Source organism: Emys orbicularis, chromosome 12 (assembly GCF_028017835.1).
Source record: "Emys orbicularis isolate rEmyOrb1 chromosome 12, rEmyOrb1.hap1, whole genome shotgun sequence".
Lineage (NCBI taxonomy): Eukaryota > Metazoa > Chordata > Testudines > Emydidae > Emys > Emys orbicularis.
In genome coordinates this window covers 33231546-33258901 of record NC_088694.1, presented here as the reverse complement: position 1 = coordinate 33258901, position 27356 = coordinate 33231546, and the positions used below count along the sequence as shown (strand labels likewise).

Below are 27356 nucleotides of genomic sequence, written 5' to 3'. Positions count from 1 at the left end.
GCGGTTGCTGCTGACCCGAATCTCGCGAGACTTTGAGCCTACGGGAAGGGAGCGTACTTTGGCGGGGCCTATTCCTTATTCTCGCGATTGTTCTAGTCTGCTTCCGGGTGTGGTGTCTCGCGAGATTCGTGTGTCAAGGACGCGCTCAGCCTTGTTTGTTTTGTCTCAGTCTCGCGAGAGCCCGTGCAGCGGGCTCTGGGCGACCCCGTGTGTGAGTGCGCGGAGCTCCCGAGCAGCTAGACGCGGCAGGCGCCATTTCAGGGAGCAGTCGCCGCCGCCACCAGAGCTGGCCCGAAGCGGCCTTTAGTATCCGAGCCGCCCCCCCACCTTTCGAGCCCCCCCTTTCTGAGGGACTCGCCGCCGCTGGGCCTATCCCCGTCCTTAGCGCCGCCGGATCCCGGGCACCTGAGCCAGAAGCGCAACCCACAGCAGCGCAGGTAACCGCGCGGCCCCCGCCCGCTCATGGCCGTCCAGTTCCGCGGCCGTGTTCGGTCCGGGGGCCTTTCCCGCCGCCGCATGTGGGGGGCCGCGGGCAGAGCCTCCCCTCCTGGCCGGGCCCTTTTACCTAGTCTTCTCCGGGAGCCCCTGGGTCGTCTTCCCAGCCGGGCCCGCCTTCCCGGGGAGGCCCCTGGCCCGAAATCCCGGGGGCGGTGGGGGCTCAGCGGTTGTTACCCCCGCATTGGCGGTGGTGCTCGGGAGGCCGCAGCTGTTGGTCTGGCTGGGACCCTGGCTGTTCCCATAGCCACGTAGTTGGCGAGCTGGGCCTCGGCCCAGACTGTCCCTTGCGCAGCTGCTGCCGCCAAGGCCGGGAGCGCACGGGGCAGCGCCTGAGCGCCCCGCGTCTGCCTGCGGGGAGAAGCTGCGCGAAGGACGCTCCGGAAAGTTGTTTCTGCTCGATTGGGATTTTAAATCCGGGTCTGGGCTGGCGGCGGGAGGGCGAGTGCCATGGGCGCCAAACCTGGGCTAAGCTAGTGGACGCTGGACAGTTTAAAATTAAATTGTATTTTGTTACCACCTATTGAACTTAAGTAGCAACATGTTGGGGAAAGGCAGGTTTGGCCTGGCCTTCGCCGGGAACACAACGTGTGTTTGTATCCATTGTTAATTAATATTGTTAACACAAGGTAGGCAGGCCGGCCGGCCAAGTGGAGCTTGGCCCCTTGAGGTAAACCCTGCACTCAACCCTAGTGCCTTTCTTGACATAGTAACACGTGTGAAAACTAAAAACTGTTTTGTTTTGACTAGTGTCTTACCATGTTAACTAAACATATTGTAAGAAAATACATTTATTTCTTGGGGAATTCGGTGAAGATATTACAGCTCACAGTAAACACCCCAGAGACCTCACACAGGACTTCCAGCAAAACTAGAAAAGACTAGAATTAATATTTCTGAAATGGCTAAGGTGAAAAGTGAAGGTGGGGAACAACATCTAGGCCTCCATTGTACATCATGAAGAAACAAAAAAAGGGTAGGAGCACAATACAAAAATTACTTTGCAGTTTATAATTAAAGATTATACTGACAGTATGGGCAGGGTTTGCACCCATTGCAGCATTGTGATTGGGTGCCCTGAAAAGGCTTTAGGGTTTTTTCAGTATAGAAATATCAGCGGTTACAAGTCTTTGTTTCCTTGTTCCCCTGTTTGGATCACTTACTAGGGCCATTTTGAGTTTCTGCAATTGAAGAGTGTGGGAATGTTGAGTCCTTACTATTCTTATCCCAGCATTAAATTAATAGGTGCCATTCAACATGGTTTATGGAAAATAGGTACTGTGAAATAAATAATGTTATTTTTCATGAGATTACAAATTTGGTAAAGGTAACTTTATAATTTCTGTAATGTTTGACTTGGTACTGTATGTTGTATGCAGTGTTGTTGTAGCCATGTTGGTCCCAGGATATCAGAGATACAAGATGGGTTAAGTAATATCTTTTATTGGACCAACTCCTGTTGGTGAGAGAGACAAGCTTTTGAGCTTACTCAGAGCTCTTCCTCCGGTCTATGAAACTGTTCCCCACCAATGGTCCATCTAGCCTAGTATCCTGTCTTCTGGCATTCGGGAATGAACAGAACAGGCAATCATCAAGTGATCCATCCTGTTCACATCCAGCTTCTAGCGAACAGAGGCTAGAGACACTCAGATCATGGTGTTGCATCCCTGCCCATCCTGGCTAATAGCCATTGATGGACCTATCCTCTAGGAACTTACCTAGTTATTTTTTGAACTGTTATAGTTTTGGCCTTCACAACATCCCATGGCAAAGAGTGCCACAGGTTGACGATGCGTTGTGAAGTACTTCCTTTTATTTGTTTTAAACCTGCTGTCTATTAATTTCATTGGGTGACCCCTAGTTCTTGTGATATGAGAGGGAGTAAATAACATTTCCTTATTCACTTTCTCCACACCAGTCCAGATTTTATAGACCTCTATCATATCCTCCCTTAATCGTCTCTTTTCAATGCTGAACAGCCCCAGTCTCTTAATCTCTCCTCATATGGAAGCTATTCCATACCCGTCGTCATTTGTTGTTGCCCTTCTCTGTACCTTTTCCAATTCCAATAGATCTTCTTTGAGGTGGGGCGACCAGATCTGCACGCAGTATTCAAGATGTGGGCGAACCATGAATTTATGTACAGGCATTATGATATTTTCTGTTCTATCTATCCCTTTTCTGTTACCCTTTTTGACTGCCGCTGCACATTGCGCAGACCTTCTCAGAGAACTATTCACAATGACTCCAAGATCTCTTTCTTGAGTGGTAACTGCTAATTTAGATCCCATCACTTTGTATGTATAGCTGGGATTATGTTTTCTAATGTGCATTACTTTGCATTTATCACCACTGAATTTCATCTGTTATTTTGTTTCCCAGTCATCCAGTTCAGTGAGCTCCCTTTGTAACTCTTCGCAGTCTGCTTTGGACTTACCTATCTTGAGTAATTGCAAATTTTCCATGACTGTTTTTCCAGATCATTTATGAATATGTTGAACAGCACTGGTCTCCTGGGGGACACCACTATTTACCTCTCTCCATTCTGAAAGATGACCATTTATTCCTACCCTTTGCTTTCTGTCTTTTAACCAATTCAGCCAACCATGGAAGGACCTTCTTTCTGAAAATCCAAATACACTATCCACTGAATCACCCTTGTCCACATTTCAATGGGACTCATCATTGAAAGGAAGTGTTTCTAATGGGGTCCCACAATAATCTGTTTTTGGCCCAGTGCTAGTTAATTTCTGTGTCAATGATCTGGTTGAAAATATGAAATCATTGCTGATAAACTTTGCAGATAATACCAAAGATTGGTGAAGTGGAAATAAGGATAGGTCACATTGATGGATTTGAATCTGTTGGGAAGTTGTATTTAAACAAATTTCTCTTAATACTGGTAAATGCAAAAGCATATACGTTTAGAAAAAACATATAGGCCATATTTACTGGATGGGGGACTGAAAAAGATAGACGGAATCATGGTGGATAACCAACTGAACATGAGCTGTTAATGAAATGCTGTGGATAGGAGCTAATGCTATCCTTGGATGTACAAACAGGAGAATATGGCATAGGAATGGGGCGGTAACTTTATTTCTGTATACGATGAGACTGCGATTGGTATACTGTGTCCAGTTCTGATATCCTCACTTCAAAAAGGATATTGGAAAAATTGAGGAGGCTTCAGGGAAGACAAGAAATATGAGGACTGGAACCCTTGCCTTGCAGTGAGTAATTTAAGGAATTCAATTTATTGTAGCTTGTAGAAGAGCAAGTTTTAAGAGACTTGGTCAGTCTAAAAGTATCGGGTGCTAAGGGCTCTTCAATCTAACAAAAGCATAACAAGACCCAAGGGCTGGAAGTTGAAAATCTAGATGACATTCAAACTGGAAATAAGGCACATGTTTTTTTTAACAGTGAGGGTAATTATCATTGAACAGCTTCCCAAGGGATGAAGTGAATTCTTCATCACTTGAAATCTTTAAATCAAGATTGGATGTCTTTCAAAGAGAAGCTCTAGTTCATCTGCAAATTATTGGGCTTGATTCAGGAAACACATGGACAAATTCTCTGGCCTGTGCTATGCATAATGGCACTTTCTGGCCCTGGAATCTATGAAACTTGGACATTTGCAAAAATGTCTCTTCTCTGTTGCTTAGGTCTTGCTTCTTTTGGTAACTGGTGTCAAACCCTTCTTCAGTTTGGTGTAAGACCTGAATTTCTAATAAATAAGCATATTTCGGTGTAGGGAGAATCTTTCTGGCTTTCGTTGTCATAAAGAAGCAGGTGGCACACAGTTCTTTTCTTTGAACTTCATCTTCCATTCATAGCCATGACTTAGCTGGTGCTTATATTGCATTCTGTACTGTCAGCGTGCAGGTTACATTCCCACTGCAAGCTCCTTCCTGATTCTTCTCCATACGATGTTTCTCACTCAGAATCATTTTAACAAGGTCCTTATTAGTATGTAGAGTTGGTCAATTGACTGGTCCAAAAATAATTGGTCAAATATTTTAAAAAGTGCTAACTTATTAGAACAGTAGTGAGTAAGACTATGGTTTCCAGTAGGCTTAGCCTTCGATACATATGCCTAATTACAAGAAACAGGTTATTTAATTAATATTTTAACTTGGAAAATGTGAAACAATGAAATGAAGTTCTTAAAAAATGAAATAATCATTGCTAAAAAAAGTAGCAATGTTAACTTCATATTTAAATGTGAACAAGACTGAACAATTACAAAAGAAAAGAAAATGAAATTAAACGGGAAACACATCTAGCAACAGGGTGAATTGGATTTAAATCATGATTTAAATCACTAGTTAGGAAGACTTGATTTAATCATGGATTTCTACATAAAAGTGCATTCTTGTTGGTTGTTATAACCTTAATACATATTCTTCACAACTCAGAGATAGATGTAGGTTCCATTTTTAGAAGGTACACACTATATATTTTTTAAGTGATTTATTTTGAAAACATTTCAGATTAGTTTTACAGCTATATCAGAAAATGAATGATTTGGTTATTTCATTTGCCAAAGGTAATTGAAGCAGATAGTTCACCTCCCAAAGACTTCATAAATATCTCCAATTCAACAGGTTAATCATTAATATTTGGAGGATTTTATTGCCATGCTGTATTAGGAGGAGAACATCACCAGACAGACATTTAAATTGCTTTATTTAACTAAAACAACAACGTTATGTATTCTGGATTTTTTTTTCTTCAACAGCAAACATATAATTTAACAAAACAAGTATAAGACTTTTTGAATTTAGCTAAACATTCAAGTTTTTTTAAAATCAGGTTTGTTTTTGTTAAAATTGTTTTTAACTAAAATAGTAAAATGAAATATATATTTAAAAAAAATTAAATCGGCCAGGTCAACATGAGAAACTTAGTCGTCTTTACCTTCATTTTCCTGTTTGTTCATAATCTGGAAAAGAAAAACAAGCTTTCCTGCTTTTTCAGGTTCCAAACAATTTCTCAATTTCTAATGAATTAGTCCAAAGGAAGAAAATATTCTTTCTACACCAGCAGAAGATGATACTGGTGTTAAAAGTGAGATTATCGCTTCAACAGTCTTTTAATCCAAGTGCTTAAGTGACTTCCACCAGTTCACTGGTGTGACTTTCTTTAAAACTTCCTCAGCAAACACCCTTAGCTTTGAAGTTTGTTTATATTTGGCATTGTGGCGGGATGATTGATGGATTTCCATGTCATAGCCAACTCCTCTTCAGCAGTTAAGGTTTGACCCTGGTACTGAGTATTGAGAATATTTGCAAGAAAATGAGCTGCAGATAGTGCTTCTCCAATTTGTTTTTTTTAATGCTTGTAATTTAACTTTGCATATTTCTCTTTTTAAAATCTCACTCAGTTCCTTCCAATTTCAACAGCGTCAGCAATAAAACAGCTATTTCCCTGCATTTTGTTCAAGGCTACAGAAATAGGCTTCAGGGTACTCAGCATGTGTTCAACATTTCTCTTAAGCCCAATGTTGAGAACTTTGGCTGTGACAGTGCCATCTATTTTTTCACGATTTTGTTCACAAACTGTCATCAGATTAGGCCAGTTCTTGATATAGTGCTCAAAACAGTCCACAACTGAGTTCCATCGCACGTCTTGTAGGAGAGTTAGCTTGGTTCCTCCCACTTTTTTCAGAGCAGGTGCATCAAATAGCACTGCAGCCATATGTTATTAGCTCTGGACTCTCTTCTAAATACTTTCTTCTCATCTTGGATACGTTTGCAGCATTGTCTGTGACCAAGCTGCATACTAGACATTTGAAATTTTTTTCACCGTTTATTATAGCTTTTACTGCTACTTCTTGTAAGTATTCTGCTGTGTGTGCATTTCCTGGTGTATCAATTGTTTCTGTTGTCACACAAGCACATACAACATGATCATTGTGGACATGGCTCTACCCATCAAGATTCAGGTTCACAATTTCACCCTCTAGACCTTTTGCACACTGCTCAGTTTCTCTTTCATACACTTTATCCAACAATTTGCCTGCGACATCTGCTCTGTTGGGTGGACTGTATCCTGGTCTTAATGACTGAACCATGTTAATGAAGTGTGGGTTCTCAATCATACGGAAAGGAGAGTTTGTTGCATAAATAAACGGGGCATTTTTTTCATCAGTTACCGGTTTTTCTAATTTGCTGGTTTTTATCACAAACTTATCTGTGGTTGTTTCTGGGTGATGGAGATTTTTTTTTTTCTTTTTGCTACAGGTGATATACTGTGGCTATGTGACATACATGATGTGACTGAAACACTATCATTGGCAGATAACTCTGAAACTATAGAAAATGATGGTGATCTTGAAGGTGGATAGTCTTCAGAATCCTGTATGTTGAGGATGGATTCTCCTAAACAAAATAAGTCAATGCAGTTATTTAATTATTATTACCATACTGCTCAGTTAGTATTACTCATTGCATTCACTGACACTCAGTACTACTTTAAAGGTGAAATTGCAAAAGGAAGATCTGCCTATTTCAGCTATTTATTTTTTATCACAACTGCATCTAAAATGAAAATACCATAGAGTAACAACTGTATTTTTTGCTCAAACATGAGAATTCAAGAATAGTCCGGAAGGAAGACAGGCAGTCCTTAACGAAGAAGTATGAAATAAAAAAGTTAACCAACCTGAAGATCCTGCATGTTCAGAGACGTTCCTTTCATCATCTTCAAGGCAGCTTCCTCCTGAGAAGGAACACTTCTCATGATGTTGTTTCATTCGGGCAACCAGGCCTTGCATTTCTTTGTTGCACTGTTTGCGTTTTGCACGCATGCCTGTCTTACCCACAGGTAGAGGAACTTCATTTAAAATATTCTCAAACTGGGTCTCTCTTACGGCCTGCTGCCATTATAGGTTTTTCCTTCTAGTGAGAGAATATGATAGATCTCAAATCAATGAAGGCTACACTCAGAAAGACCTCCAGACTTCTTGAATATTCTGCTCAAAAAGTTTCACATTTGTTTCTGCTGCCTGTCCCTTCCTTCTCACATTTATCTCCAGATGACCTCTCCTTGTCCAGATCTATTCCACCCCAACAATCTTCTATTAATTGAACTTTTTGAAACTTTGCACTTTTAGAGAGAGGTAAGAGGTTGATTGGGTACACAAATTTGCAGAGGGACAATAGGGTTGAGGTCTGTTATTTCTCACCTCTATATATTTAATTATATATTTATTTAAAAACTTTTTTGCTGTTAACAAGCATGTTATCTCTGGAGACACAAATCCACAGTTTGAGAACTGCAAACCTAAGCAACTCTGATGGTATCTTCTAGACTGAGCACTGAGTCCCATTGGGTAGATAGAAAGATTAACCTAAATCAGTGGTTCCCAAACTTTAACAATCTGTGAACCCATTTCACTAAAATGTCAAGTCTCGCAAACCCCCTCCTAAAAATGAATATTTCCAGGGATTTTCTCCTTTACCTGAGTATAAATTATAAAAGCAATTATCTTGGAAATATAAAATTTGTTTTTATGACATGCTTATTGCACACTATTATTATTTATCATTACAGTATTTTTATTACATTATGAAAATGGCAACACTCTTCCAAAATCTCACTTTCATAGCTTGTATCACTTTGAATAAGCCTGTTATAAGACAAGGCTCCTATGTTTCATCGCGTATCGGATGTGAAACAGCATGAAGGTATTTAAGAAGCCAACTCAAAGAGTTCCTCCTTCACAAGCATTCAAGGTCTTGAGCAGTCCAGGCAAACAATGCACGTTACAACAAAGCTTAAACTTGTTCTTCATAATAATTTTACAAACAATACTAGCTGCCTATTTAATTTTAAAAACAGCAAAAAATATCCATCTACCTTTCCATTTCTTATAAGGAGTCTTGAAGTTTAAATCTCCTCAGTGTGATAGATAGGCTTGCTTTGATCTGCTTAATTCTTGGAAGTCCAGGGGCTCCGGTTGCTGCCCCTGTGCTGCCCAGGGTCCCCAGGGACAGCTCTGTCCACCATTAGGGAATTTTTCCCTGAGAACCCCCCTGTAACATTTCATAAACCCCAGTTTGGGAACCACTGACCTAAATAATTTATACAGAAGCCCCTGGAACTGCATAAGATTGGGTCCCTAATCCATGAGCTATTGGAACTCATTTACAAAACTTTTCTTAAACATTACATGAATATATTATCTCATACTATAGAATTAAAATTTATAATCCCTATTCCATGATGATATCTTTGAGCTATAATGTATCTTAATTAAAACTATCTTAGGTTTTTTCTCAAAGCATTTTATCAGAAAAATCCAATTTAAATCAAAAACCGATTTTTTTGATTTATAAAAAAAAAAAGCATTGGTTTTTATCCACTCAGTATAGCAATTATAAAAGAAAAAATTTAAATGCACTTACGTTAGGTAGGCAGCTTAATGGCAGTACGCCTTTTCTCTTTGCGTTTGGAGAGGAAGTTTAATTATTGTGAACACTTCTCCCCCTTTTTTCCTTTTGATTAATTTCTGTATTTGTCTAGTCAGTTTAGCTTGTATGCTCTTGAGGGCAGGGACGGTATCTTTTAACTTTTTTAATGTGCTTTGTAAACTGCCATATGCCGTGATGTCCTTGCATACAAATAAAGATATACATTCATACATATGCACAATGTTTGTTCTAGAAGATTCCAGGCAATCAAGATACTCAGCTTTCAGTTAGTTCACCTTTTTCCCCAATATGTGGCATTAGCATGTAGTAAAGTGATCAAAGACATTTATATAGGCTTGCTAATAGATAACAAACATCATGATGCAGTCAAAACGGTAGGCCTCAGGGCATTCTTGATGGAATATTTAACAGTATTTGACAGCGGTCAGTTGACCAGCTTGCCAAGTCTATTAGTATGCATTGTGACTAAAAATCATTTTGTGAATTTGGGGTCTTCCCAACATTGGCTTTGTCACCAACAGTACAAGTGCCTTGGAAGCTATTAGAGATTGATATAGTTTATGGGCTTTTTTCCTGTCTGATGGATTTTGCTCTTCCTTTCAGGTGTCCTGAAAAATGGCTGACGATATTGATATTGAAGCAATGCTTGAGGCTCCTTACAAGAAGGTGAGAAAAATGTGCCAGTGAGGTGTTGTACTTACCTTAATTTAGCCTTATTCATGAAACTACTGCTGAACTGTAAACTAACATCCCTGGAGCCCTCATGATTTATCTTATTGGAGATGCATTACATGTAACTTGCAAATAAATATATACTGTTAATGTAATTATATTGTGCAGTAGTTTCACTTCAGCGTGATGAATAAATGCCCATCTATCTCTCTTTGTAGACTTGCCTAACGATATCTCACCTCTACTCCCATGAATTCACCTTTGATTCCAGTGTGAACTGTCAATCATAAGGTAGTAATTGAGTGACGTATCGCTGTACCGTGGTCCCCTAGGTAAAAAAACAAACAAACAAAAAACAATTACTCGCCTAAAATTGCCAGCTCCAGTTTGGTATAGCAACAAGGTGAATGCAGTGTTTGGGAAAATAGCAGGGTTCCAAGAATAACCTTTTCACCAGTCCGTGGCAAGTAAATCTTTAAATAGTCTGCTCAGTGCAAGAGGCGTGTGACCATTATTTTTAACATAGAAGACTGGTGATGGTTAATCTTTTAACAGGGCAGATGGAAATGAATTGCTGAGTGGAAGAACTTTCCAAAATTCTTGGATCCCTGAATAGATACATTCTTAGCAAGTAAAAGACAGTATCACAGTCTGCAGTGTCATTCTAAAAATAGCCGCTGTACTCTTCTGTTTTAGTTGTTCAATTAGGAACTACCAATTTTGACACAAAATTCTGTTAACTTCTGAATGACTAGAATAGTGATGTACTTAGTCTCCTTAACAGGCAGCAAATGTATACTGTCTTTTTTTCGTTTTTTTTCACCAATTGGTGGTGAAAGTGTTAACATTATGCATGCATTAGCACTGGTTTCACAAGAAATGTGTATAAACTTGAAATAATTTAGTAGTTGTACTCATGGTGTAGCTGGAGTGATTAAACTATAGAATAAATATGACAGCTACTGTTAGTTTATTTTGGAGTGTTTAGCACAACCATGTGGTATCAGTTTTGGATGAGCATTTGTAAGCTTTAAACACTGTATATTTAATTTTATGTAATATTTAGCAGTTACGTAAAATCTTGAAGAGATAGTCATAATTTGTAATGTTAAGATTCTTGTGTCCTAGTTTAACATGGATATTTTCCATGTAAACAGGTATGGAAATAGGGAATGTTTAGGCTGGACTGGTGGATTTTTGATGACTTTCTTGGGAGTCGACGTTACTAAAGCAGTGTGAATCCCTGTTTGCTTCAGGGCGAGATGTGTGACAGAGGTGGCATCAAGCTCTTACAACCCTCCAACGAAAATGAGCGAAGATCTCAGGAATGGCATCGGTCACAAGAAATCGATAGTGGCTGGCTGCTAGCATGGCCACTTGGGGCTTAGGCAGAGATATAGCCTTGGTACTGATCAAAGGGATCATAGCACATGAAAAATGCTTAAACCTGAAACTTCCTCTTACATTTTATAGAAATAACATTTAACCACTTGAGTGCTGAAATCTACAGGATAATTTACTATCTAAATCATGTAAGGAAGTATCTACAATTTAATATATTTTTAAAAACTGTAATTTCTTGTATTTTATAATTGTATGTCTTAAATGTAAACAGCAAAGTGGTTAAACATGCCTACTTAAATTTTTATAGCTTTCCATATTAAACTATAAACACGTAATTTAGTATTAAAATTTTTGTTTTGTATTTTCTTATTCCTATTCCCATTACCCTTTGACCACTTGAAATGTTACCACTTCGTCCTCACGATGTTCTTCTATCAACCCTGCTTAGGATGAGAACAAATTGAGCAGTGCCAATGGCCATGAAGAGCGCAGCAAGAAGTAAGTGTTTATCTGTATATTGACACTTCTAGGGAACTCGGTCAAGTATTCTTTGTTTTTACTTTTTAGTGTATGTAGTACTGTCCAAGAAAATAAAATGGAAATCCTTCCGTGTTTGTCTTTTGCTGTTTATGGCATTCCAAACAAATATGACTACCTCTTACACAGTTGATATCCGTGGTATAAATTTTCAATTAATAATGTCCTTTTTTTAAAAAAAAAAAAAAGGTAAACTAGAACAGTTTTGAGGGCTTAAAGATAATGACACTGTCCCTCTAAGATATTATGCTATCTGAGTTTTATATATTTTGGGTTAATTTTTGAGATAATTGTAATTACATTTGTGCACTAATTATATGAATTTGAAGGACTTGTGGTTCAGAGAAATTCAGTGGCCTCAAGTTCTAACTGGGAAATCTCATAGAAATGTGGTCACGTGTGTTGGCCAGTATCAAGCTAATACAGTTTTAGCTCCTTTCAAGCTATTGTTTGAATGAATTTTCTCTCTTCTCCCTAATCCAAAATAACTAACAAAATTGTATAAAGTAGAACAAATCTGGAGAGAATTAATTGTATTTATCTCCTCCAGGAGAGACTTATCAATGTGTTTTGTTTTATAATGTCCGCCTGGTCAGTATCCTGATTGATACTGTGATTTTTTTTTTTTTAAACCAGTTACTGTTGACCTGTATAGGCAAGGACCATGCACTCTTCAATGAGAGAAACCCAAGGAAAGCTTCCCCTACAAAACAGTCAAGCGTTTGGAGTTAAACAGAAAACACTTAAAAATTCAAATATGTAAAATAAGATTACTTAAATTACAAACACATATTTTGATTAAAATATTTGATATTTGCTGTAGGTCATAGGAGAAAACTGAAGTTTGGCTCTGTTCTGAAGAGAAATTTGGACACACATTTAAATATTTCTTTTTTAAAAAGGCTTCATTGGGTTCCAGGTTTGTGTGTCAGACTCTAAGGTCAAATGTGCATCGGGTCACAAGTAAAAAGATGGATTTTCTAACTTCCAGCTTAGCCTGGGATCTGAAAGTTAAGCTATATTTTTTTTGTATTGCATATCTTTATTGCTAAAATATACATTGGGTTAAATTCAGCTACCTGTGTAACAGCAGAAATTGGCCTTGCATTAGAAATTTAATTGTGTGAGCTAGAACAGTCTCCAGCTTGCTGTCCCATAACTGCTGTGGCTTAGTCAAGGTGCCATTTTTACATAGATGCTCTTCTGACTAAACCGCACTTTAAGGGGTTCCAGTATATCCCATGTTGACTGTGAATAGTATTTTGGGGCTTTGTACAGCCAGACCTGAATCCCCAGGTGGTATGGGCATTTCTCAATTAGATATTTCTGGTTTGAGTCCAAGTCCCTTGGTGCTGAAGACCGAGATAAGGTAGAGAAATAAGAGGGGACTCTTAAGAGCCTGCCTCAGTACAACACACTGTGCAATCAGAAGGATGCTGATAACTGAGGAGTCTTATTATTCTGACTTGTGACCAGGCTAGAGCAAGTTTAGGCCAATAGTCCTTTACAGTGGTTGAATGTCCAACTTCCAGATGAACAAGCCTTCACTATCTCTATCTGGAGCTTGGGCCAACACTACGGTAATGATTTCCTTGTAAGCTAGGTGCCATTCTGTGGACAAAATACTTGTTATACTTATTGAAGACTAGCTGCAAATATTACTCAGTGGTTCACATGTTTGGTGTGGACAAGTGTAACAGTCCTTTGGAAACATAACAGTATTAATATACCATGGAGCTAAGGATTTGTCATGAATGGAGCTTTGCCAACTGATGGAGCCGTAGGTGGAACATGTTTGTCTGATCTACTCACCATCTGCTGCCACTAATTGTTAAAATCACAGGCGTGAGTGAACTTCCGTGATCTGAGGCCACAGTTTGTTTGTTGATCAGTGTTGCCTCGCTGGACAGAGTAAGAGACTTCTCAAAGTTCATTTTGTGCATAAGATATCACAACAGCAATTTGTCCATCCCTCTTCCACACTAGAGAAATAAAGGGACACTCAACTCAATCTAATCAATTTTTAAACAACTTCAGGTACAAAACTTGTCCCTGAGGCCCTCTGTCTATGTTGTGAGTATTTCTGTGAGGTTTTTCTGTCTTAGAATGTTTCTGTTTCTTGTTGCAGTGTGAAAGACTCACCTGGACAAAAGAATAAAATCACTGATGGGATAGACTAATTTTCTCAGAACTGAAATCATGCCTTCTGTATCTGGAAAGTGCCTTATGGGTATAGGCACTACTGCAAAAAACAAACCCAACTATTAGAGCCTGGCAAATCTGCGGATATCCACTTGATATCCGCATCCATGGGCCATGTTTGCCGATAACGGATCTGGTGCGGTTACGAATTTTGTATCTGCGCATGGCTCTACCAGCTATCACTCCACAACAGTGTTTATACCGCAGTATTGTTAAATGCACAAAGTATATGGAAACATTTTTTTAGTCTGTTCTTGGTTGTAACAATTTTGGGTATTAGTTTAAATGATAAATTTAAAAAAAAATTGGAAAATAGTGTTAAGTTTTTCTGCTCCTGATGAGATTCTGAATGAGCAAGCTGTGGTCTCTTGTTTTTTGGATTAATGAAACCAATTCCTCACTTTTTTAACAGAGGTATTGCTTTAATTATTGCCTCAGCAGTAGCTGGGTGGTGATGGAATGTGCTGCTTCTTTGTATTATGGTAGTGCCCAGAGATCCTTACTTAGAGCGGGGCCTCATTGCATTGTGTCTTAGCCTAATTCATAGTAAGACATCCCTGCCCAATAAGAGCTTACAGTCATTCTAAATAGATAAGACTGTCAAAAGATGGGATGGGAAACATCTTTACAGAGAAGTAAAGTGACTAATACTAAATGGAAGGGATTTTCTGAAGTGCAGTAACGTATACTTCCCCAATGTTCTTGCTGTGTGCCATGTTCTACACACTTGTGAAGGACAGTGGGGAGTTTCCCTACTGAGAGCATTGGAAATAAGCTCTTGTACTAGTTAACAGTCAAAAGCTGCTGTTGAGAGTGAAACACTGCAGTAGCTACTAGGAATGATAGCCATATTTTGTTAGTTGCAGAAAGATGAAGATGCTGCTTGATCATATGTACTGAAAACAATGCCTAATGTGAGGCAGTGTATTTGAGAGGGAGGGAAAGAGAGGGTAGAAGTGATGGATGGATGGCCACTCAGTGTTCGGTACTATTCCTTGAGTAGTAGCATTTTCATTTGGGGGAAGGGGGAGGAAGGAGGGAGATTTGTTGCATAGCTTCCTTATTGTATTATTCTTAGCTTGAAAATTAAACAGGGAAATTTATTACTGTTTCATAGGGGTTCTATCTGAGTCAGAGTAATATGTTGAGGAGCCAGAAAATGTAGGTAAAGAAGATGATGGAGGAGAGGATGAAAGAGTTGAGACAGTTTGTCAATTCATACATTTGGATGTGTTGCTAGTGGTCAGCAGTTCTGTTGCAGTGGTTGGTGACTGCTTCTGACGGTTGCAGCCTCTCATTTCTTCTTCATGCTTCATGTTTGCACTTTTGATCCTGCTGCTATATACTATTTGAGAAAATTCCTCTTTTGCCACCAACAACTTCTGTGGGTTTTGCTCTTCCGAGGTTTTCTTCTTGGTCCCTTTAACAAAGCACTTTTGAGTAAAGTTTTTACAATTTTTCACTCGATTTGATTAATTTAAAATAGACCATTATGGTTGATGTACTCTTCTGTTGAGCCTGCAGCATTTCTGTTAAAATAAAAAGAAACAGCTAGTTTCACCTAATTACATGAAAGAATGGAATGAGCAGTCAAGTTTCGTGATTAAATCCAAGATAGTGTCCTTTTAGTACAAATAACTATCAGCTTAAAAAAAAATCACACTTCCCTCTGATTTTATTTATAACACCTAAGATTACTGTAAATTAAAGATTAAAGCTGCTCTTCTTTCATTTTTCTTTGTGCATTTGGCAGTGTTTTGCATATAGCTAGTTTCACTGTTTCCTGGGGGTGTGAGAGTGCGTAGGTTGGTTTGTGTTTGGTTTTTTTTTGGGAGGGGTTAGTTGCTCTGTTGCTCCATAGTTAAGATAGAAGTTAATTCACTGACCTTGTTGATAAAGTGTTTTGAGATCTACTGATGAAAAGCGATAATTGAGAGCTGGGTATTATTATTCTAATCCACCTTTGTCTCTTTCTATGCAAAATCATTTTATAGATAATTAGATATGTCTGGTTGGCATTATTGAGAGATTCCTTCTGTTTTGGGGTAGATTCGTTGCTGGGGAAGTGAAGGGAGGAAAAGGAAAGTAGACGGGGAGGGGAGTTTTAGTAAAGAGCGGTGTTCATGGTATAAATGTTTGTAAAAACAATCTGGCCTTTTTCTGAATCCTGTGCTGTGGTGGGTTCTAAGGGTGCGGGGCCGGGGAGAGGACAGTGGTGAGAAACAAGTCCAGGAAGTATTAGAGATAATCTAGATATAATAGGCATTGCAGAAACTTGGTGGAATGAGGATAATCAATGAGATAGTAATACCAGGGTACAAAATATTTCGGAAGGACAGAACAGGTCTTGCTGGTTGGGAGAGTGGCACTATATGTTAAAGAAAGCGTAGAATCAAATCTTAAATGAACCAAACTGTAGCACAAAATCTCTATGGGTAGTAATTCCATGCTCTAATAATGAGCATATAGCAGTAGGGAGATATTACTGACCACCTGACCAGGATGGTGTTAGTTGCAGCAGTCATGACTGTGGATCACAGTAGTTGAATCTTTGTGCGAATGGGGTCAATTTTCTGGCTGTAAATAGATCGAAGTGACTGTTGTCAGGATGATGGCTACTTACTTCCAGTTCTAATGAATGGCTAAGACACCCAAGCTCAGGTAAGTATCAGAGGATGTATGACAGTGATAGAGGGGTATGTTATAAGAGTGGAGTTCTTCAAAGTGCTTCCCTCTGACTACCATCCTCACCTCAGTGTTGCCTGGGTTCAGCTTTTGCCAATTGGTCTTCATCCAGTTGCTGATTTTGGCAAAGTGTGGAAAAAGATTGGAGACTGATGTAAAGGAGATGTAGAGCTGGCCATTGTTGTCATTTCAGCTGTGTTTTCTCACTAGCTGTCAGTGGTTTCATGAAGATATTGGAGAGTGTGGATTGCAGGAGCGTGTGATGACTGAGGTATAACTTAAGAATAGTTTTAAAAGGACACAATGAACTTAAAAAATCTAGACATTTCTAAAAAATGTTCGTTTTGGATCTTCCTGTGAAATCCGTCGTCTTGGTTTTATAATTGTCCTGTCTCCCAATGACTTTTCTCTTTGTTGCTGCATGAAAGGTCCACAGAAGAGGAAAGAGTGAAACAGACTACATTGTTTTGAAATGCTCAAACAGAAAGTAGGGCTGTCAAGCGATTAAAAAATTAATCATGATTAATCGCAGTTAATAAAATACCATTTATTTAAATATTTTTAGTTTTCTACATTTTCAAATATATGGATTTCAATTACAACACAGAATGCAAAGTGTACTGTGCTCACTTTATATTTATTTTTGATTACAAGTATTTGCTCTGTAAAAAAAAAAAAAAAAGGTATTTTTTAATTCACCTAATATAGGTGCTGTAGTGCAATCTCTTCATCATGAAAGTTGAACTTACAAATATAGAATTATGTACAAAAAAAAATCTTCATTCAAAAATAAAACAATGTAAAACTTTAGAGCCTACAAGTCCACTCAGTCCTACTTCTTGTTCAGCCAGTCGCTCAGACAGACAAGTTTGCAGGATATAATGCTGCCCGCTTCTTGTTTACAATGTCACCTGAAAGTGAGAACAGGCGTTCTCATGGCACTCTTGTAGCATGCATCGCAAGATATTTATATGCCAGATGCGCTAAAGATTCATATGTCCCTTCATGCTTCAACCACCATTCCAGGGGACATGCGTCCATGCTGAATGATGGGTTCTGCTCAATAGCAATCCAAAGCAGTGTGGACTGACGCATGTTCATTTTCATTATATGAGTCAGATGCCACCAGCAGAGGGTTGATTTTCTTTTTTGGTGGTTCGGGTTTTGTAGTTTCCACATCGGAGTGTTGCTCTTTTAAGACTTCTGAAAGCATGCTCCATGCCTTATTCCCCTCAGATTTTGAAAGGCACTTCAGATTCTTAAACATTGGGTCAAGTGCTATAGCTATCTTTAGAAATCTCACATTGATACCTTCGTTGCATTTTGTGAAATCTGCAGTGAAAGTGTTCTTAAAATGAACAACATGTGCTGGGTTATCAGCCAAGACTGCTATAACATGAAATATACGGCAGAATGCGGGTAAAACAGCAGCGGACATACAATTCTTCCCCCAAGGAGTTCAGTCACAAAATTAATTAATGCATTATTTTTTTAACAAACATCATCTGCATGGAAGCATGTCCTCTGGGATGATGGCCAAAGCATGAAGGAGCATACGAATGGTCAGCATATCTGGCATGTAAATACCTTGCAATGCCGGCTATAAAGTGCCATTCAAATGCCTGTTCTCACTTTCTGTAAATGTAAACAAACTTGTTTGGCTGAACAAGAAGTAGGACTGAGTGGACTTGTAGACTCTGAAGTTTTACATTGTTTTGTTTTTGAGTGCAGTTCATCTACATTTGTAAATTTTAAAATTGTAAATTTTACTTTCACGACAAAGAGATTGCACTACAGTACTTATGAGGTGAATTGAAAAATACTATTTTGTTAGATTTTTACAGTGCAAATATTTTGTAATAAAAATGACATACAGTTTGATTTCAATTACAACACAGAATACAATATATATGAAAAGGTAGAAAAACATCCAAAATATTTACAATATATACATGTTCATAAGCTGAATTTTTTTTAGTAAAAAAGGGAAGCACCAGAGAAGGGGGTCAGCTTATGAACGGGTATAGAGAGGGAGAGGTGGGACACAACCCCTCCCCCCAACAGACGCAGCAGAGCCAGAAGGGAAGAGGTGGGGCCAGAGTCTCGCCTCTTCTGGCCATGCTGCTCTCCCCCCAGCCTCCGAAGCAGCAGCTGCAGCTTCGGGGCTGGCAGGCTGCGGCCGTGCCGCCCGGTCTGGCCCGCCGGCTGCAGCCGTGCCGCCCGGTCTGGCCCGCCGGCTGCAGCCGTGCCGCCCAGTCTGGCCCGCCGGAGCCGGCTGCGGCCAGGCCAGAGACATCCTCCCCAGATAAGGTGGGATGGGGAGAGTGTGGGGGTCCCGGGCTAGGGTTGGGGTCACGGAGGTGGTCATAGGGGTTACTCCCCTGACTCCCAGCTTCTCTCCCCCCACAAAAATTTCCCCACCAGTTGCTGTCCCACCCCGTCAGGGTAAGCAGCTGGTGCGCTGGGACGCTTTGCTTATGCGAGGTAAACAAACTATCTCGACCTGCCAGCGGCTTATCCTGATGGCCCGGGAGCCAAAGTTTGCTGACCCCTGAATTATAGGGTCAGCTTATGAACGGGTTGTAAAAAATTTCCATTTTTACTTATCCATCTTGGGGGTTCGGCTTATGAACAAACCGGCTTATGATCGAGTATATACAATACATTTCAATTGGTATTCTATTGTTAAGCTGTGTGATTAAAACTGCGATTAATCGCGATTAACTTTTTTGAGTTAATCACTTGAGTTAACTGTGATTAATCAACAGCCCTAACAGAAAGCTCTTCAAAAATATTCTTTGTTACGGAAGTCTGATGTTACTTTTACTTTTACAAGTTTAAAAAATAAATCAAACCAAAGTTTGAGAATTTTTTTGTTTTAGTTGATTGGTGTCCCTTAAAAATGCCACATCTTTTATTTACAGTGTTGTAGCTGTGTCGATCCCAGGTTATTAGAGAGACAGGGTAGGTGAGGTAATATATTTTATTGGACCAACTTCTGTTGGTGAGAGAGAGAAGTTTACATAGAGCTCTTTTTCATGCCAGGGAAACATAATCATAGTGTCACAGCTAAACGCAAGGTGGGACAGATTGGTTTAGCATCAGTAGTTAACACATTTCAAGGGACCATTCAATGTGAAGCGGCCCATTAATCCCCCTTCAGTCTTAAGGGGAGAATATGAAGGGGAGGTTGTTAGTGGGTTATAGATTGTTGTAATAAGCCATAAATCCAGTGTGTCTATTCAGTCTGATTTTTATTGTCTAGCAAAGTTATGAGTTTAACCTCCCAGGCTCATCTCTGCAGGTTTCCTCTGAAGATGACTGATAGGTCAGATATAGTGTGATCACTTTGTGAAGTGTTCTGTTTGTTGTGGAGACAGTAGGACAGTCTTCAGCTCCTGATGCCTCTTAAGTTTTTGCTTTTTGGGGGGGAGTGGAGGGGGGCAGCCAAACACATGGAAAGGATCAAATTGTGTGGCAGACTTATTGTTCCGCTCCTTTCGGTCCAGCTATATTTGTTTGGGGCTCTGTGTACAATGATTGTCTTTTAGAAAAGTAAGTACTATTTTAGTATATAAGCAATGAACAGTTTCATCCTTGTGAAATTTAAACAGCTCTTCTGGAATTCTGTAGTTAATAGGAACTGAAGACAGTTTGCATGTTATTGCTGTTACAGTAATGCTGCAAAATTCCAAGATGTCTATCTGTCAGGGATAAAAAAAAAATAGGTAATTGTCCTTTGTCTTATTTTTACTATGAAAAGTCAGCCCCACTTGACTCTCTTCATCTTAGCAGATGTTGAAAGCTTGGATGCTCATTGTAAATACTTTTACAACATAGTAATTGATGTGTTGAATTTAATATGTACTATTTTACATTCAGCCCCACTACCTAGTATTTTTTAATATTTACAAAGCCAAAAGATGAGAGAGCTTGAAACCAGGGAGCATTCATGCTCAAATTTTAAGAGTTCTAAATTGATCTCTTTTGCTAATGGCTGATCAAGCATATAAAAACTGATTTAAGCACTGTTCGTATGTTAGTGTCTGGCATTACAGATTGTGGAAATAAAAGTAGTACATTGTTAGAGAGAAGACTGACTAATTAGATGAGGAAAGTTAATGCATAATGACAGAAGCCAACATTGAAGTTTCTTTACATCTGTAACATAAGTTGTATTTTCTTAGGAGAAAAAAAAGCAAGAGCAGAAGTCGCAGTCATGAGAGGAAGAGGAGCAAAAGTAAAGAGCGCAAACGAAGCCGTGATCGCGAGAGGAAAAAGAGCAAAAGTCGGGAAAGGAAACGCAGCAGAAGCAAAGAACGCAGACGTAGCCGCTCTAGAAGTAGAGAACGTAGATTCAGAGGCCGCTATAGAAGCCCATAGTAGGTTATTTTAATGTACAATTGAGCATGTTTCACATCAATATGGTAAAGGCTTAAACTGAACTATGTACTTTCTAAACTAGTCCGTTTACTTTTTACTTTGAACACTTGTTCAAAGTAATGTTGCAGTTTTACAAGGCAGTAAGGAGAACAATGGAAATAATGTAATATGTTTCAGTTACTACTTTAGTAATTTTGTTTTTATCCTAAACTACAAGCAAATAACCTATACTTTGATTAAATTGAACTAAAAATTGATAGAAAAGCAAGTAGCATAAAGTCAGAATAGAACTTTACTTAGGATTAGGATGAAAGGAAATTATCTATTCAAGTCCTAGTAAAAGACACTTAGTAGTAGTTAAACCAGGTCAAGTTGAAGGTTTAACACTTAAAAAACTGGATGATCGTTTCCAGTAGGGTGCAGGTTCTTAAGTCTATTGCTTCTAAAAAATAAACTTTTATGGGATCCACAAAAAATATGAACTCCCTCTTCCTGCTGGGCTTGCATCAGGCGTTAACTAACAAACTTGCATCAGGCGTTAACTAACAAACTGTATTCCCAGAGCTTTGCTGACATCGCTGATGCTGGTGCACAAAGCAGGAAGTAAACAGAGGTATGTAGAAAAAAATGGACAAAACTATTCCAGAAGGAAGATACCTAGTTGGTAGCTAAGGACTACTTGTTACATGAAAAAGCTGTTTGCAAGCAATGGAGCATATTTTTTTCAAAGTTTATTTCTAATCAGTTTTTGAGTTTAGCTGTGATCTTCGTGAATGATGGCATTCTGCCTGAGCTGCATCATTGCCACTTGGTGGCAAGGTGTAGCTAATGGTAGATGACAATATCTTTAGTTAACGAGATGTTTATTTAAGAGGTTGGCTCACAGTTGCGCTTAATGTGTTTTAAAGCCTCTGATTACATATATGTATATGAGAAATAATATTAAAATAAGTATAGGAAAATAGAGGATCCCTGGAATGAACAAATAACCTTTTCTTATAATTTGTGTCAAACTAATATTCTTGAGGTAGCACTACTTGTCTTGGACTGTATTTTTGCCCATATAGCAGTTAAAAAACGGGGATGTCAGTAAGCATTAGGTTGGCAGGATACTATATTTTTCCTCGTCATGTACTGGATTTATAACAAGCTCTTCTTTGTTTTTACCTTAGTTCTGGTCCAAAATTCAACAGTGCTATCAGAGGGAAGATTGGTCTGCCTCACAGCATCAAATTAAGGTTTCTGAATTTTCTATTTTTGTGGCTAGTTAAGTGTCAGTGCTAAAAATTAAGCTACTTTGTACTTTTTTTGATGATCTAGTAAATATTTTTTAATGTTTACAGCAGACGGCGCTCCAGAAGCAAAAGTCCATTCAGAAAAGACAAGAGCCCTGTTAGGTAGCTATTTTCACATTCCTATTTCTTAACTTGTAATTAGTCTTGTTATGCTGAATGCCATGTGAGATGCTGCTGCATCTTGAACTGCACAATTACTTTCTGTGCTACTGCATCTTGAACTGCACAATTACTTTCTGTGCAAGCTAGTTTTAGGATTGCCAGTTTCCAAATCTGTCTGATCAGTATAGGAATCCATGCCGCTTGGGATGGAAGGGAGGGCTTGGGGGCGCGGGGGGAATCTGTATTGTTTTTCTGGTGAAGGAATATCCATGACATTTAATAAATTCACAGCTACTGTAAACACCTTGTTCACTGTTGCAAAATTGTTATGTATGAATCCTGCCTTGCTTTTCATATTTAAAATTATTTGAGTTAGGTTATAGTTTACCCAGTTGAAATTGGCTCATTTTTTCTCATGAGTCTCATTTATAGAATCATAAAAGCTGAGATGGAAAAATACTACTTTGGTCATCCAGTCCATCACTTGCAAGTGTGTGATTTTTCTCTACAGTATGTTACATTGCATGTAACACAATGAAACTGAGTGACTGTTTCCCAGTCTAACATATCTCACTGTCGGGAAGGTTTTCCTCATACTTAGCCTAAATATTTCTTTTCTTACACCCTGTGGTGTCAAATCCTAAATTCCACACCCCTTAGTTTCACTGGATGTGTTACTGATAGTTCAACTCCAGTGTGGAAAGTCAGATTAATACATGGGTGTCAAACACCCATGCTCTGGGCTGGATCTGCCCCATATAATGTATATGAGGCCTATATGGCATAGTCATATTCTTCAAAATCCAAGTTTTTATTTTTAAATAAAAGAAGTGGTGCAGCCCTAACTCACACTGCACTTTGACACATTCCCTGCTACTAAAACAGTGCTGCTAGGGCAAGAAACTACAGTAATTATTCAATTATATGGTAATTATTCAGTTAGCAGTTTACTTGATTGTTTTGTTAGAACTTCTTCTCTTTGTATCTTTTGGATTTTTAAAATTTTTGGTAGTAACAAATGCTGAAACTAAAATGTCAATTGACCAAGTTTAAGCATTGGGGACTTTCTGCATATGGACATGTTGGCATTACTGACTGATACAACGTTGGGCTGGTCCACACTAACCCCCCACTTCGAACTAAGATACGCAATTTCAGCTACGTGAATAACGTAGCTGAAGTCGAAGTATCTTAGTTCGAACTTACCGTGGGTCCACACGCGGCAGGCAGGCTCCCCCGTCGACTCCGCGTACTCCTCTCGAGCGAGCATTTCCGGGATCGATTTATCGCGTCTAGACAAGACGCAATAAATCGATCTCAGAAGATCGATTGCTTACCGCCGGACCCGGAGGTAAGTATAGACGTACCCACTGATAGTCAGTGTACTTGTGTAAAATGGCCACACAGCCAGCTAGGACTCTTATTCTCTGGAATCTTGGCTGTAGTCACTTGCGTGTCTTTAAAAATAATTGCATAAAATTAGGTCCCTAGATGTTGTGATTATTGCTTCTACCTGTCTTAAGAAATGAACAATCTGTGATGAAATATCCTATTTTGTTACCTATTTCTTCACTCCCCACACTTATCTTCTGTCTTTTGCATATTGTGTTTTATATAGTAAAATGACAGACCCTGCCCCAAAGAGTTTACAGTGTTTATGCAGTACCTATCACAATGGGGCCTTGATGTGGTTGAGTCTTCTAGGCAGTTCTGCAATATAAACTTTAAAAAAAAAAAAAAAAAGGCCACTTGTTTATTAACAAAGTGCTAAGCACCTTCCTTTAAAGTTAGTGGGGATACTTGTGTGCTACTACTTGTGAATATCAATTTAAAGGACTACCTTTAGGTTCTCTTTAAATTTTGCACATATCTTTAAAAAAAGTTATGTAGATGTTTTGACTTTTTGTCAGGCATAAATGACAAATTCTGCATTTGCTCAAACTGTCAGTTGCCTTAAATCAGAACCGAGTTTCTCCTTGTTTTGCAGAGAGCCAATTGATAATTTGACCCCTGAAGAGAGAGATGCTCGAACAGTGTTCTGTATGCAGTTGGCTGCAAGAATTCGGCCAAGAGACTTGGAAGAATTTTTCTCTACTGTAGGAAAGGTAATTGAGGGTGGGTTAAATGAACATATAAATATTGTTTGTGTGCAGTATCAGTGGCTTTTCCAATATCGAAGCCCTCTGCAAAATTGTAAGTAGATAGCTCCTTGCAGCCTCCTATTGCAGGCCCTCTACACATGGAATTCATATTTAGTCAGGAGTTTTATGTCCGGACTGGTTTGCAAAATCAAAGCTTCAACTCATGGGACTTACCTTTGTCATACATTTGTCCAGTGACCAATGCAATGGAAGTAATTCTGATTAGGTCCTCCGTGTATTGTTGCAATAAAAAGTAAGATGTTATCTTTGCATGTGGGTCTGCAGCATAAGATGGAATTCTAAGTTTAGGTCCCTTTTTAATATGGTAGCTGTTCTGGTGAGCTGTTAGAAAATTTGTAGTGATGCAACAATTTTGACAAACTGGAATCTACAACCCTTTTTCCCTACTACCTTCAGTTTTATGTCAAAATTGTCAGTCAAAAAATCACTTTCATGAAGCTAATTTTTCAGGATGTGTTGGTTTAGAAGGTAGTGTGACTGTGTATCTAGTCTATAGAGTTATTACACCGTTAAGAAATCATTAAGCATCTTGTATTGAGTCAAACAATAGCTAACTTCATGTACATATTCATGAAGTCCCTTAGTAACTATATAAACGTTAATTGCACTAAATAGAGATTAATGATAAACCTGAAATTTTCATTCTTGTAGGTTCGTGATGTGCGGATGATCTCTGATAGAAATTCAAGACGTTCCAAGGGAATTGCTTATGTAGAATTTGTTGATGTTAGTTCAGTGCCTCTGGCAATAGGACTAACTGGACAGCGTGTTCTGGGAGTACCAATCATAGTACAAGCATCGCAAGTAAGTTGTGGTTGGTTGTATACTAGTCATAGAATTATGTAACATTTATACTGCAGCATATGCTGCTTGACCAAGAGGTAATATACACATCCTTGAGGCACCATTGATTTCAGTGAGACTTACTTAATTTGCATAGATACACATATTCCATTTCAAAATTGATTTCTCCATATTTATGCAGAAGTTGTACTAATATTGTTACGGGATGGCTGAACGCCATTCTTGTTTCACCTGTTTTATGATTGAGTAGCTGAAAATTGAGTTACAATTGAAACATTTCTGTAACCTTAACTGAAGTGGTTGCTTCAGTTTTAATAAATATTGCCAGGCACAGAAAACTGAGTCTAAATAAAACTAGACAAATCAATACAGAATGAAATGTAGACGGTAGATGAGGGAATTAAGGCTAAGAAGGGGAATGTTAACTGACTTATACAATAGTACATATCCTATATGTAGAAGTCATGCATATTTAACAAGCAAACTGCATTCTATTCACTAGAGAAACCAGTAATCTACATCAATTCATTCCATTTGAAGCATATTTCTAGTTGCATAATTCTAATCAAGAGCATGGACTTTTCATAGCATTTAAGTTATTAAATGCTGCATTCAAGCCATTTTTACTGGGAGTTATAGAGCTTGTACTTTTTAGTGAGTTTACTAGGTTTAGTAGGTTTTTTTACTTAGGCTCTTACAGACAATGGAAATTTTGTTTTCCCTAGGCAGAGAAAAACAGAGCAGCAGCAATGGCCAATAACCTACAGAAAGGCAGTGCTGGGCCCATGAGACTGTATGTAGGGTCATTACACTTCAACATAACTGAAGATATGCTTCGTGGAATCTTTGAACCATTTGGTCGGGTGAGTTCTTATTGATGGCAGAGGTGTTATGAAGTGCACGTTGCGATTACTCTTATTTTAGATCCTGTTTCCTATAATAAATGCAAAGGACTGAAAGAGCATCCTGATTGAATATAAATTCCACAAATCTACAAAAATTATTTTCTCTTCCTGTTCTCGTAGGTATGTGGGTGTTTGTGAATCCAGTAGGGGTTAAATATTCTGATTACATCTGAAAACAAATAAGGGATTTTGTATTAAAATTAAGATATTTTCAATAATACTCAACCATTTTTATTGAACAGGTAGGTGTGATGTGGAGAGCTGAGAATTCAGGGACTAACCTGTCAAGCTAAGATTAGGTGACACATTTTAATGTTTAAGGAATTCTGTGTGCTTAAAAACTAGCTATGGTTTATCAGATCTTATGATTGCCTCCCCTTTTGAGGCAAATGTTTTCCTTTGTGACCTTTTGGATCATGAGGTTGAGGAGGTAGTCAGGAAGATCCTTTGAGCTGTGGAATCTCAAATTGTTGCAACAATTTATCTCCTGCACATACCAAACAAGCCATTCAGTAGCTCAGGAATATCCAGTCAGCCACCTACTCCAGAGTTTCTAAAAGCTGTATACATAAATTTCTTCTGATGCTTTCTGTGTTGCAGCTAACAGCTTGAATGATGTAGTCTTGGGCTCCATTTGTATCCTTCATCCTGACCCCAAGAGTCGTGTGTTCTCCCCTAAAAGGAAAAGATACAACTTTTCACTACGTAAACCTCCAGTAAGATACATGTCCAACAAAATCAAATACCAGCAGAAGTCATACTAAGCCCAAGCTTTATCTCAACCAGAGAATCTTATTTGTGACCAACAGTCTATGATTCTCTCTTTTCTCCTCCCTCCCCCCCCCCCCCCCCCAAATCAGGTATCTGTCCAGGTAACCCTGGATGGCTTTTTGCCACTTTCCTCTCCCTCCTTAAACCCTCTTCTCCACTTCCTGCTCCTTTCTACCTCTCTGCTCTGGATCTTGCTGACTTCTTCCAAAAGAAAATTTTAGAAATCTAATGGGACCTCCTCTCACTTCCATTTACTTCTCCTGCCTTTTCTGAGATCTCCTCCTGTTACCGCTTCCAGCTCTCGTCCTGTCTCCTGATCTTCCTTGCCACCATTTTCATCCCTACTCTCACCTTTCTCCTCTGATCCTTCCTCTTGTAGTACAAACATGCTTTAGTCTCTCCCACCATAAACTCACCTTTGATCACGTGTGTCTCGCCAGCTATCAGCCAGGCTTCCTTTTATGTGATCCTAAAACAGACCATGGCAGAAATTCCAAGGGAGGTGTAATAAATGAGACTTCACGCTCTTTTGAATTGACTATTTCAAATTGAACATATCTC

General features: G+C 38.9%; 1 protein-coding gene across 3 annotated transcripts in view; it reads left to right on the top strand.

Moving 5' to 3' along the window:
* Positions 1-213: 213 nt before the first annotated feature.
* Positions 214-27356, top strand: part of RBM39 (RNA binding motif protein 39) — a 49828-nt gene continuing 22685 nt past the window's right edge. The window contains exons 1-9 of one of the 3 annotated variants that reach the window (XM_065414831.1): positions 214-437; positions 9537-9599; positions 11398-11447; positions 20561-20755; positions 21929-21994; positions 22103-22153; positions 24141-24258; positions 24967-25119; positions 25845-25982. In XM_065414831.1, coding sequence (XP_065270903.1) covers positions 9549-9599; positions 11398-11447; positions 20561-20755; positions 21929-21994; positions 22103-22153; positions 24141-24258; positions 24967-25119; positions 25845-25982 — 822 coding nt within the window. In that variant the 5' untranslated portion in view covers positions 214-437; positions 9537-9548. Of the gene's footprint in view, positions 438-6737; positions 6858-9536; positions 9600-11397; positions 11448-20560; positions 20756-21928; positions 21995-22099; positions 22154-24140; positions 24259-24966; positions 25120-25844; positions 25983-27356 lie in introns of those variants that run through there. The other 2 variants (XM_065414828.1, XM_065414829.1) reach the window with 2 other exon arrangements.